Below are 14,681 nucleotides of genomic sequence, written 5' to 3'. Positions count from 1 at the left end.
ACATAGAGAAAATTGGAATAACTAAGTAAAAAGTAGAGATAGTTAAATAGAACACAGTCATCAACATATAAAATCTTGAAGTACTCGAAGAAAGAGATTAAAGAACAATACAACAAATATCATAAGTAAAATGGAGTGGAATAATTATTATGGAAACTTATGGAAAGTCAATGATTTTGGTACTGTCAACATAATAAGTAATAGCATTAGATTAGTTAACTGAAATTCTAAAAAAAAAAAGGGAAAAAAAGCACTAGGGAATGATGGAAAATAAATATGGAATTATTTGAATATGCTGGCTTGGAACTGCATAAGAAACTGTTAAATAAAATTTTGCACTGGAACTGGAAGAAATCTATTATTTTGACATTTGGGGGCGGGGGAAGATAAGCGGTGGATTCCAGATACAAAATATATACAACAATATTGAAAAAAAAAAGAAACAAGAAATTTAGTTGAAGAATAAAATGGATTCAGAAAAGGTTGCTCGTGTATTGATTCAGTGTTCACTTTAAAACAGCTAAATGAAAATCAAAGAGAATTCAACCTAAATACTCATATCCTATTCATAGATCACGAAAAGCCTTTTGATCTAGTAAAAAGAAACAAACTGTTTAAAATATTAGCTAAAATTGAATTATCTCCACAATTAATAATAAAAAAATGGCAATATATGTATGAAAATAATAAAGGTAATGATAGACAAATTTGAAAAATGAGGCATTAGCCACTAAGTTAATGCTATTCACAGAAAGTTGTAGTAGGCAAGAAAATGGAAAACTTAGTTCTTCTAGAAAATGTATCACAGGCATAGAAATGTTAGAGAGCAAAGCTAAAAATAATGGTATCTCTGGATTTCTTTTCAAGACAGGCTAGCCATTACAGATTCCATATTTCAACATAAAGATATGCATCGATTCACTTGAAGTGAAAGATATTAGAAATAAGAAAAAAAAGTCTTATTGACTTACTGTTGTTGGTGATACCTTCATGTTGGTTCAAGATAAAAGAGCACATAGCTGATTTGAAATAGGAAGTGTTTTGAGCAGGATAAAAATGAGTCATTTTGAAAAAAGAAAAAAATATATATTTCATTAACTCTCACTCATTCAAAAATACTGAGTTGGTGGTTCCACTCGGTGACATCAGTATATACTATACCATAGGCAAACATTTAATGGAATGTAGTGATCAAGATCTTGATATAAATAAAGGATCATCTCCAAAAACTAAGCAATTCCTCAGATCACTCTGACCTGAAGGATCATTTTAGCTCATTAACCCCTGATCACTTGAAGATATTTAGTAGTGGTTTTACTCAGTGACAGGCACACTCTATAATCAAACAGAACTGCTCATTTCTTAGGAAGAAGCATCCACCGAAGGCCCTGGTAGAGGCCATGTAAATAGCTATACCATAAGCACCAAACCCAGAAGAGATACTAAGGTTCTTAAATAGTTCTTAAAAGAACTGGGAGATGGACTGAGTCCTTGACTCTTTATCCCGTCATCTGAATGAAGAAAATCTGTGTGGATGGGGTGTTATTGAGCTAAAAGCTCCAGTCATGGCTGGGTAATAGCAATAGCCAAGCTTCAGTTAAAACTTCATTAGCTACAACATTGCCATCCGTTACCCTGGAAGTCCTAAAAAGGACTATTATTTCAGATACTAAGGTTTGAAGCAATGTAAAAATAATGTATTTCACATATACAAGTAGTGAAAAGGTGTAGCACCTTACTATTAAAATACTCTGGATTAGAGCAAGTTGCTGAAAGTATTTTCACTTGGCTGTAAGTTAAATTAGAGATGCCAGGAGATTATATTCTTGATTAATCCTTTATCCAAGTAAAAGCAAAATTTGTATATGAAGTATCTTGAGAACTAGGCTTCTTGTATATAGAACCTAATGACTTCACATCAGTTGCCTTAGTATCCCATAATGTAAAGCACACACACCCTTTCACATGTGTATAATCCTATGCATTATGAGAAAGACTACTACCCAGATCAGTTTTGACCTTATTGAAGTCTCATCATTGGGAGCCAGACCCAGAAGAGATACTAAGGTTGAAGTAATGCAGAGGTCTTCTAAACCAATTAATGTGAAGTCGTCAGCCTCTATATATAAGTAGCCTACCCATGAAGGTACTTCACATGCAAACTTTGCTTACATTTGGATAAAGGATTAAACAAGAATATAATTTCTTGTTTAATCATTGGCATCTTTAACTTGATTTACAACCAAGTGAAAAAAACTTTCAACAACTTGCTCTAATCCAGAGTATTTTAATAATCAGGTGTTACATCTTTTCACTACTTGTATATGGGAACTATTTGACTTCTGCATTATTTCAACCCTAGTGTCTCGTGTGGGTCTGTGTGGTGCCCCCCCCCCCATAATGCATAGCATTATACACACCCAGAAGGATGTGTGCTTTGCATTATGAGATATTAAGGCAATTAATGCGAAGTCATTAGCCTCTATATAGATAGAGGCTAATGTTAGTATAAGTTAGCATATGAAGTAGCATGAAGATACTTCATATGCTAACTTTGCTTGCAATTGGATAAAGGATTAAACAAGAATGTGATTTCTTAGCATCTCTGATTTGAATTCCTTAAGAGGACAGACAACATATTTAGAGGGGTCATTTGAGAGGAAGAGATCAAAACTATTTGGGAAGTGATTAGGGTTATTTGGTATTCTGGTATACATTTGAGCAATTTGGGTTCATTAGTAATGGCATGTGCCATTTACTGGAAAAATTCACATTGCAAAGAGACAGCAAATGAATCTGATAGAATGATCTAAAGAGATATTTAACTAAAGATCAATAAGAGGAGGTTCTAAGTTTGCCATTTGTGCCGTTTTGATATCCTTTCAGATATTGTTCAATTGTGAGATGAGATGTGTAGTGATTTGAGAAGCAGAAAAGTTGAGTTTATTAGAATAAAAAGTACTTGTGATTTTTTCAGATTGGATATTATTATTATTATTACCCAAGACCCCATGGAGTCAAAGACTCATGTGGGAGGTCCTTTTATCATACACACAGCTCATCATCCCATGCTTTAAACATACTCAAATTCTCTGCAGACACGACACTCTCAGGCAAGGCATTCCAATCATTCACAACTCTGCATGAAAAAAACTTGCTTCTCACACCCTCTTTATACAGTTTCCAGGGATGACCTGGTTCTCCCTTGATCTCCCACTATTTTCTGTAGAACCTCTCCAGCATTTATCCTATAACGACACTTTATATTCACAACCTCTTCCTCCTGTCCACCAGACTCCGCAAGTTGCATCTTCTCAATCTTTCCTCATACTCGACATTCCAGAGGTCACTTGCCTCTGGACCTTTTCCAACATCTCTTTGTTTTTCTGAAAACCAGGTGACCAGATCTGGGCACAATAGTCCATGTGTGGCCTAATCAAAGCCTTATACAATGGAACAAGAACCTCCCTACTTCTACAAGTCAGTGTCCTCTGCATCGTTCTCAGAAGTCTTTGTGTTGTCTTCACAATTGTAGCTGTGTCCCCTAAATTTCAGATCCTTATCCACTATAACTCCCAGATCTCTTATTTCCTTCACCTCCAACAATATATCCTCACCAGGCATAAATTCTGCATCCCATCTTTGTTTTCCAAATTTTAAAACCTTACATTTTGTAACATTGAACTCGCATCCCCATTCCCAATCACTCAATTTATTCAAGTCTTCTTGTAAGGCCACAACATCTTCTCTACTCTTCATGGTTCGTCCTAACTTTGCATCATCTGCAAACAACTGAATATCTCTATCCAAATCTTCACCAATATCATTAATATGCAAGTTAAACAGTAATGGCCCTAAAACAGACCCCTGAGGCACTCCACTGGTGACTTTCCTTTTCCTGGATATCGCTTCCCCCATACACAACTTGTTAATACCTATCAGATAGCCAGTCTTCAATCCAATGCACCAATCTAATATCCAACCCATCTGCTCTAGTTTGACTATCAACTTATCATGCAGTAATCTATCAAAAGCCTTTGTGAAATCTAAGTATATTACTGTGTATCCTTCTCCTCTGTCCAAGGAAGCTGTCACCTTATTGTAACAAGTAAGTAGATTACTAAAATATGACCTCCCTTTAGCAAATCCATGCTGTCCATCAAAGATATTACCATTGTTGTCAATCCAATTCTGGATCCTAGTTCTCACAAGCTTCTCCTACAACTTAACTACAACAACTGACACACAGATAGGTCTATAGTTTGATGTTTGAGTTCTATCACCTCCTTTATGAAGTGGCACAATCTTGACCTCCTAAGGAGTAGAAGCCACCCTTAGGAACTTGACCCAGTGCAAGACGTGTATTAAAAAAATATGTCAAGGCCGGCATCAACTACCTGACACATTCCTTCAGAATACGTGGTGATATATTATCAAGTCCCACAGCTTTATTTACATCTAGTTTGCTCAACTCCCCATACACCTCTTGCTCACTTACAGTCAGTCTCTCTCCTCTCCATCCTAAACTGCTCTCAATCTCTCCATAAGTCACATTCACAAGATTGAAAGACCTTTATGAACTGCTGATTAAGTATCTCCACCACACCTTCCACAACAGCTGTCTTTATACCATTTTCTCCAACCAATGTCATTCTTTCTTTTGCTGTCTACATATCGAAAGAACTCCTTAGGATTATTTTTGGCTTTGTTAGCTAACTGCTGCTCATACCTCACTTTAGCTACTCTTGCCAACCAAGTCACCCCCCCTTGCCTGGTCTTTGTAGTCCTCATAGAATTGGTTATTTCCACTTCTCTTATGCTGCCTCCATAATGCCCTTTTTCTCTGTATCGCATGCTTAATCTCTTATTCATCCATTTCACACCTACCTTATTTAACCTTCTTAACCTTCTCACCCTTGGAATATATTTAGACATTGCATCTACTAGATAGTTTTTGAATATCCCCCAACTGCATTGATCTCTTTTCCAACTAACTCTTCATCTCATGCTACATCCGCAAGCTGTCTCCTGAGCTCTTCATAATCACCCCCCCCCTCTTGTAGTTCCACGTATACCCTTTTCTTACAGAGGTCCTCACACTGCTGGCTACCACCCAGGTAATCACCTCATGGTCACTCTCACCAATTGGTGGGTGATTTGACACCTCATTTATAATTACATCCTCTGATGAGATGACCAAATCCAAGACCCTCAATCCTTGCATGCCCTATATTACATACTGTCTGAGGTAGTTATCCCTCAAGAAACTCATTTTCTTTACTTCCAGTTGCTATCTCATCATTCCAGTCTATATTGCCATAATTAAAATTACCCATAATGATCACTTGGGGTGCTTAAGGGTCAAAGCTGTATAACTGAGAGGAGACCTCCACGTAGCCTTTAAAGGAATGCGAAGAACCGACCAGGGCTTCTGACCTAATGTCCAATCCTCACCTTCTCGTAGTGCACCCTGTTGGGTATCTACTTTGATACTGAACAAACGAGGATGGGCTGGCAATTTGGGATTTAGCCGACCAAATTGTATTCTTATTGGTTAAACCAAAATAAAAAATGATGGTACAACATGACAAAATTTCATGCCGGCTGGGGCGTCGCCCGGTTAAACAAGGCCCCCGTTGTTTTCGCCAGGGAACCAGGGCGAACAGCGAAAAGTCAGCTACTGGAACAAATCTGAAAACAAACCCCAACTCAACATCACCAGAGTTAAAGATCGGTACTATCAATGTAAGAAGCCTGAATGGCAAAGAAATGGAGCTAGCTGAGGAATTAGATAAGTACCAGATCGACATAATAGGGGTGACTGAAACAAAAAAGACCAAAACTGGTGAGATCTTTCTGAGCAATAAATACAAAATGTTATATTCAGGCAATAACAATCAAGGAAAAGAAGGAGTAGCCATAGTATTCAACACAAAATACGAGGCTAATCTTCTTGAATGGCAGTCAGTTTCAAGTAGAGTAATGTGGGCAAATATGAGAATGGGGAACTGGACAATGAGACTTATTTGTGCCTATGGTCCCACAGAATGTTCTACTAAGGTAGAAGTGGAGGAATTTTTTGAGGCTTTAGAAAAAGCAACTGACACAATGAAAAAGGAAAAGTTGGTCCTTGTTGGGGATCTAAATAGTAGAGTAGGAAATGATTGTGAGACATACAAAAATATTTTGGGAAAATTTGGAGAAAAGAGCAAAGCTAATAATAATGGCAAATATCTGTTGGATTTCTGCTCAGGACATGGACTGGTTATTACTAACACCATGTTCCAACATAAAAATGTGCACAAATTCACATGGAGAGAAGAGGCTAGGAATAAGAAAAGTCTCATTGACTATGTTATTGTTGATAGTGATGTTTTCTCCCTGGTGCAGGACACCAGAGTGTACAGAGGATTTGAAATTGGAAGTGATCACTATTTAGTCTTGAGCAGGATAAAATTGAATTTCATATTGAAAAGAATAACATGTAAGAAACTTTTAAAGCGAATAAAAGTTGAGCAGCTCTCAGATGTAAACTGTAGACTAAAATACAGAAATATTATTGAAAAGAAAATGAAAGAGTTTGAGAACAGGAATCAAACCTTGGAGATTCAGTGGCAAACTCTGAAGGAAACATTAATTGATTCTGCCAGAGAGGCATGTGGTGAGGTTGTGTGCAAAGATAAAAAAATCAGAACTCCCTGGTGGACACAGGAAGTTAAAGAGGCAGTGAAGGAAAAGAAGAAAGCATATCAAAAGTTCCTGGCAAATAAGTCAGCTTTTACTCTTACAGAATACAGAGACAAATGTAAGAAAGCTAAACAGTGTGTAAAACTAGCTAAACAAAAGTCATGGGAGGACTTTGGCAAGAATATAGAAAATAAATATCAAGAAGGTGGCAAAATATTCTGGAGGTTGTTGAAGAAGCTTAGGAATGGAGGAAAGAGTGCTGTAAAAGGAATTAGAGATGATAAAGGTGAAATGAAAACAGGAGAAAAAGATATCCTTGAAGTATGGAGTAATTACTTTGAAAAACTGCTAAATGAAACAAGCAGTGATGACAGCACAGTGATAAAAAACACTGACCAGGCATGCAGTCAGGAATACATATCCATACTTGAAGTAGAAAAAGCCATCAAAGGCTTGAAATGTGGAAAGGCAGCAGGAGTAGATGATATTCGACCAGAAATGCTGAAGTCTGGTGGTATAAGAGTCTTACGGTGGCTGCACTGCATAGTTCAGAAAGCCTGGACAGAGGGACGAATTCCCGATGATTGGAGTAGAGCTCTCATAGTACCCATATATAAAAAGGGAAATAAAACTGAATGTGAGAATTACAGAGGTATTTCCCTACTGAGTGTTCCTGGCAAGATCTATGCAAGTATACTTGAGAAACGGTTGAGAAGAATTGTGGAAGAAAAGCTTGGTGAAGAACAAGCTGGATTCAGGCCAAATAGAGGCTGTCAGGATCAGATCTTCACTTTACGACAAGTAGTCGAGAAAGCATGGGAATATAACAAAGATCTGTATTTAAGTTTTGTCGATTTGGAAAAGGCATATGACAAGGTGCCAAGAGAGAAGCTATTCAATACGCTGCAGTTATATGGTGTCAATGGGGCATTATATCAAGCAATACTTAGTCTTTATTTGAGTTGTGAGTCAGCAGTTAGAATTGAAGGAAGTACAGGAAGATGGTTTAATGTTAAATCTGGTGTGAGACAAGGATGTACATTATCCCCTCTGTTATTCATTATCTATATGGATCACATTATGAAGGAATGTGGTATTAAACCTGATATCAAAATTGGAGATGTTAATGTCAGCTCTTTGCTTTATGCGGATGATGTTATACTTCTAAATAAATCCGCTACAAGTCTGCAAGATTCTCTGACTAAATTGAATAGCTGTTGTAATAGATATGGTATGAAGGTCAGCAATAAAAAGACAAAGACAATGAAAATAGGCAGAATCATTGAAAATGTCAACTGTGTTGTGAATGGAGAACCCGTGGAACAAGTAAAACATTTCAGCTACTTAGGCACAATTTTTACTGAAGATGGTAAACTAAATATAGAAATAGACAACAGAATCAGCAAAGCTGGTATCGTGGGAAGTCAATTGAATAAATTCATATGGAATAAGAAAGAAATTAGTCAGAACACTAAATTAGCTGTATACAAGACTGTGTTCAAACCAATTTTAACTTATGGATCTGAGAGCTGGGTCAGAAGTAAAACACTTGACCAAAGACTAGAGACCGCAGATATGAGAGTCCTGAGAAAGATTAGAGGCGTGAACAGATGGCATCAATGGCAATATCATATTAAAAATGAGGATATTAGGAAAGAACTTGACATTGTCAGCATCCAGGAATGCGTTAACAGAGCTAATCTCAGATGGTATGGTCACTTAAATAGAATGGGAGAGGAAAGATTAGCAAAACAAGTGTTCTCTGCCAGGTTGGCAGGAAAACGACCCAGAGGAAGACCAAGATATAGGTGTATTGATACGGTACAAAGTGCCTTAGACGATAGAAATATAAGATCTGATAATGTTGGAGTCTTGACAAGTAACAGACTGATTTGGAGGAAAATTGTAGATAGGAAGTTAGTAATGATGTAATTTTTTCATGTAGTACTGTCATATCCTGTACACCCCTTGAGGGTACATGGCAGGAATTTGATGATGATGATGATGATGATCACTCTTTTCTTATTTGCTTATACATTTCATTGTCATGCCATCCACATTGCCTGGTCTATAACAACATCCAACCAAGTATTTCATTCCATTCACCTCTATCTCACACCATACTGCCTTAAAGCCACTGGCACTATTTCCCTCTTGCATCTCTACTTTGTATGAACATAACTCTTTCTCTATCATCAATAGCACAAACTTCATTGACTTTAGAACCCTCTTGGTATAGAATCTTGCAAGTATTTTAGTAGTTAACACTGATATCAATGTTTTGCATTGATTTTCTCATGATTTGCTGACAAATACAGCTGAGGCAATGATTTTTTAAGGATGTTTTACTCTCATAGTTCATGTTTTTGTTGCAGCTAATACACAAGACTATTTGGTCAGCCATTTTCGAAATGTTAGTCCATTCTCATTCATGTACTCTCCAACAGGTATCGGTACACACAACACATTATATGTGTTGTGTGTGTGTGTTACAAGAAGGTGAGGATGGAATTGGATTAAAACCCTTATCCTATAAGGAATTTTAAAATAAAATAAAAAAGATATAAAATTTATATTATAACAAAATAGTATACAAATAATACTATACTTCTATATATAGTTTGACTGTTTCACTAAGTATTGAATCAAAATTGAATAACCAGTAGCGAACAAAACATGCAAAGCTTATATTTGCAGTGATCACTGAAATCTTTTTTTACTGTTCGTTAACTGAATGTAGTTATGTGCAGGAGTCAAATGACATGCTAACACATTCAAGGACCAATTAACTGAGCATTTTGGTTACTTGAAGTTCAAATAATTGAAATATTTCATATCAGCTTTGATTTAGCAATAACTTGAGACATACAAAACCTGCTTGGAAGCAAGCTTGTGTTTAATTAATTTATTTATTCAGTTTATAATGCTTCACAATTTATATATTTTATTTGATACCAGAATGTTGATTCCAAATAATTCTTTGTTTCTTCTAGGGTCATATGGCATATTTCAGGAGGCGCATGATATATGAAATTTTAAATAAGCGTCTGTTATAGCTGTTGGTGAAAAACAGTCAAGTCCTCATCTGCTGCAGTGAATCAATCATTGTAAATTATTTTCTGGCAGAAATGGTGGGGATATTTTCCTTTGTACTATTATCTCTAAGATACTCAAGCTGAATGAGAAGAAGGCATTCTTTGCTCTCTTCTTAACTAAAATAACACTGTTATATGCAGAGTGATATAAAGAAAGTTTGAATTGCTCATGACAGCAAGTCATACTTAAACCAATGATTAAAGCCAGTGAACATGTCTCATGGAAGTGAGCACTTTATATTCAAGACAGTTTCCTATGTGAAAATAATAAAACCAGAAGGGGAAAAAAACTATCAAGATTTCTAAAGATGTATCTGTATTTATTCTTTTTTTTTACTGTAAATTTTTCCCTGTAATTGTTTTATTTTTTTTTAAATGCATTTTTCCAAAGAACTTTTAGGAAAAATTACCAAATAGATTGTCTCTAATGTGATTGAAGCCATCAGCCATTTAAAAAATATATATATATTTTGATTCATTCTAGACACTCTGGATGTAAAAGACTACATTATTTAAGTTGTTTTTTAACTGTAAATGTATATATTGTACAGAAGTTCTAGTTGTCTATATTTTCAGTAAGTAGCCATTTCATCATTTCCTCAGTAGTGTTAAATGTAATTTTTTTTATGGAGTCATCATATTTTTCTATGAACCATCCTAGTGTAATTAACTACTGCTGTATGCTTATGGTTACAATTTTTTAAAGAAAACAGTAGTTAATGACATTAGCTAAGCATCACTTTTTTATTGTATATAGGAAAAATTTGTATACTGATTTCTAAAATGCCATTATATGAAGGTAGATAAAAAAAAAAAAAATCTAACCAACATTCTTTTCATCCATGTTCATGTGTAAAACCATACAATACAAACATCCTAGAAATGTGATAATACTGATTTCTGAGTTTTGATCAGGATTTCTTAATTGCATCCCATTTTTTGTTTTTGTTACTTTCTCTTCATGATTAATAATATAACAAACAAACAAAAAAAAGTCAAAACTTGGATGTTTTAGAGCTGTTTAATATTAACTACAAATACGAGAAGAATTGTAATAAATCACTGTTCCTCCAAAAAAAAAAAAAAAATTATTAATGTAATTTCTTTAAAGGCTAATTTTTTTCTCCAAAACATTAATTTTACTCTGATTTTGGACTAAAGAAAAACCTCTTTCCTATTTTTTGTAATTAATTATAATGATAATTACAAAAAAATTTGACTGAATAATGACATAAATGAATTTTTTTTATTTCAGAAATCAACTTCACAAATCCTTCAGTATAATCCAATTCACTTTCTAAAGTTTGTTTTATTGTTATTATTCTGTTAATAAAACAAACTAAGTAAAATAATTATTTCAATGATGAACTGTACCAGCATGATTTGCTGTTTGATCTTTAACTGATGCAAAACTGCTTTCAATAATCCATGCTGCCTTTAAAGCTGTGGTGAACTGTTTTTCATGGAAAAATTAGCATAAACAATCTAAATGTACTGCTTTTTAATCCTTAGCTAGTTTATTTTGTGAAGTTTGATTTATTTATTTTTTACTTTTTATATTTCTGTATTAATTATGTATTGGTTTGCATTCAGTCAGTTTATTCTTTTTAATGGATTTGCAGTTTGGGATTCAGAATTTGCATCATTTTAAAGAACAGTAAACTTGGAAGACAGCATTATTTGCAAATATCCTTTAAACTATAAATGTATATATACTGTACAAATTACTGCTGTTTATGTTATAGCCATTTAATTATTTCTTTTGAGAAACTTTATAATTTCAGACTTAGCTGTGGGACTAAAGTATTTAGATTACACAGCATTCTGCTTGACAGTTCAAAACAAGAATCAATGGTTGTGGTTGTGTGAGTGTAAGTTACCTAAAATGTTTGTTTTGCTCTGAAAACGAAAACATTTCAATGCAGTGTAAATAGGAAGTTCCCTTAAATAACACTTAAATTTTAAACATTGTTCATTGCCAGTACTGAGAATAATATTAAAATGATCTTTGTCTTTGAAAACATGAATTTGAAAAATTCATTCATACTTGCCATTCTTACATAATTATTTAAGTATTTATTGCAATCAACTATCACTATAGCAAAAATTGTTAAAGTGAATTAACTCATTAAAATCTCAGCCAGTTCTCTATAACGAATTTCATTGAGTATGACATTGATGATGTCATACTCAATGACATTAATTATAACAGAATCTTCTTTTTAGTCATTACAAGTTTGCTATAGTGAGAACTGATTGTAGATGGATATTATGCAAATAAATGTATTTGAAATTATTACTGCATGTGGTTTTTAATAAAACTTGATTAAACACGTTTTTTCTTTCACTTTGAATTTGAAATGAGTTTACATTTTTCGAAGTTTTAATAAATTAAGGATTTTCTGCGGTATGTTATGTCTGATTTTCTATTCTTTAAAATAAAATTAAAATCTAAAAAAGATTTCAGTGAGATGCAGTATTATAGCCTGTACCGATATATATTATATTATATAAAAACTCAAGCATATAATAATTTTGTACCTAGAGAGAAGCTGACCTCTTGATCTACCCATAAGGTTACAAATTAAATGCTAACAACACTGATTTCATTTTATTAAAAATAATATGAACTGAAAAACTCCCCTGAATATTTATGTGATGGTCAGATTTTAAAAAAATGATAGATTTTTATTTCTCACTTGTATTTAAATATTATTGGATGGAAAGATGATTAACATATCATCATCATTAATCCATATTATTAGACACTTCCAGGGAGTCTAGAGACTCATCGAGGGAGGGCACTTGCTCTACAACTCTGTCATCCAGCAACTGACCTCAACGCCATCTACCACCAACCACCACCAGTTTTTCCACAGATAATCACAAGCATCCATGCCCACAGCGGGATTTGAAACCCGCAGCCTTTTGGCTGGAGAATGGATACGCTAACCACTCAGCCAACCAGACCAGCTGTATGTACCAGAAATATGATCATATTTATTGCACATTTTAAAGTTGTTTACTCGAAGGATTTCGTGATATGTTTACGATTTATTGATTACAATAGTTCTATGCTAAAGCTGTTTCATTCTCTTAACACCTTTAACTGCAGATTACAATTCACTTTTGAATATGAGAGATAAAAATCTATCATTTTTTTAAAATCTGACCAACAAAATTGGATCATCACATAAATACAAAAGTATGTCATAAACCTACAAATCGGAAATTACTTGCACTGTGTCTTTACTGTATAAAAAAAAATCACTCATATTGACACAATAATACTTGCAGATATTCATCATCAATCACAGCATTAAACCAAAAAATTACACACACTTGAAAATATCTTCTGACATCAGCAATATGCTCAACAGCATATAGACTATGCCCTCCATTCAACCCAAAATCATGTCTCCTCACTGCAAAAGAAAAACATACCAAAAACTTATGTATACATCAACACTTTAAATAAAGCAATCGGTATCTTCAAACATTCCAATTACAAAACTGTCTTCACCACTAAATGAATGACAAAACTTACTAAAAACACGATGTCATAACATTATTTTTGGTCATTCTGGATATGATGTTAGATCAGCTATTCATTCTTTGAAATCTTTTAATTGAGTGTTGCCATGATCCCAATATCCCCATACTTACTTATATCAAACTAAAAACAAATAAAAGAACATTGACAAAAATCTCACTACTGAATTGTTACATGTCATATGATTAAAGTTTCCTCCTGTGGATATTGAAAAGGTCACAATCATTGATTTTCAAGAAAATGAAAAACTACTGCTCAGTTTTTAATAGTGTAAGAATCATAGACCCTATATACCTAATTTAATCATGTGCCAATTAAATAAACATTAATTACTCTCAAGCTATTCTTAATGCAAGTTCACGACTTGCTTTCATCCTTCATAATCTGATGACTATTTGATTGTATAGTTTTTAGTTTACTGTGCTCTTACTTTTTTATATTTCCATGTAAATGTATTGCTTCAGCACTCTGCATTTTCAATCCAACACTATCTCACTGTTGTTTATTGAGTTCAATACTAAATAAATTAAAATGAGGGATATTTTAAGTAAACAACTTGAAGTGCAACAAATATCGTGATGACCTTTCCATTTAAGATTATTCAGGTCATCTTTTCGTTCAGTATGGTTTTTAATAATAAAATTTAACCAGCAATGTTAAGCATTTAATTTGTAGCTTTATGGATAGATCAAGGAGTCAGCTTCTTGTCCATAAGGCTTATCTCTTTTCTCTTATTGTTAATCTTGAAACTAAATGGTAATAATTTACAGAAATCCAAAACCATATGTATTGTTTATATTTCTACAGGATTCTCCTTATTTATATTACAGTACTTGAGTTTGTTGTGAAGTTTCCAAGGTGAAACTAGTGGTAACTACTATTAAATATAGCATAAGCAAGTGAAACATTTGTTTTGCAGAATTGAATTTCATGAATTAAGAGTCAAATAAATAAATATCCAACCATCTCGATGTTAAAGAACATACATGAAGGTTCACATCTGCCAGTGTATGACCTCCCCTGAAGTAATCAGTGGATGTTCACAAAATTTGATATAGGGGACTTTTACCAAAATTCATTAAATAAAGTGTTTGAATTACTTATTTGTATCAGATTGTGATGAGTTCATTAACTTTTTTGTTAAAAATTAGGTATAGAGAATATCTAATAAAATTCATTATGAAAAGATACTTTTAAGACACAGATCTATCATGTTTGTCAGCAAACAGTGTAGCAGATAATGAATAGTTAAATCAATATAATACATTAGTAAGAGTTAATATAGCTATCCATTATGAGTTAGTTAATGTATTAAATAAATTAATAATTTACATCTTATTTCTGTG

At 33.8% G+C, this 14,681-nt stretch overlaps 1 protein-coding gene across 2 annotated transcripts in view; it reads left to right on the top strand.

The window, feature by feature from the left end:
• LOC150105445 (sentrin-specific protease 1-like) overlaps window positions 1-14,438 on the top strand; it is a 273,449-nt gene extending 259,011 nt beyond the window's left edge. For both annotated transcript variants that reach the window (XM_090394820.1, XM_090394821.1), the window contains one exon: window positions 9,681-14,438. In XM_090394820.1, the coding sequence (XP_090250946.1) occupies window positions 9,681-9,743 (63 nt within the window). In that variant the 3' untranslated portion in view covers window positions 9,744-14,438. The remainder of the gene's footprint in view (window positions 1-9,680) is intronic.
• The last annotated feature ends 243 nt before the right edge of the window (window positions 14,439-14,681 follow it).

This window comes from Typopeltis vanoorti, chromosome 6 (genome assembly GCF_054136105.1).
Source record: "Typopeltis vanoorti isolate ZY-2024b chromosome 6, IOZ_Tvanoo_1.0, whole genome shotgun sequence".
In the NCBI taxonomy this organism is placed as follows: domain Eukaryota; kingdom Metazoa; phylum Arthropoda; class Arachnida; order Uropygi; family Thelyphonidae; genus Typopeltis; species Typopeltis vanoorti.
Note: the sequence above shows the minus strand (reverse complement) of the source record. Positions and strands in the feature narration are given on the sequence as shown.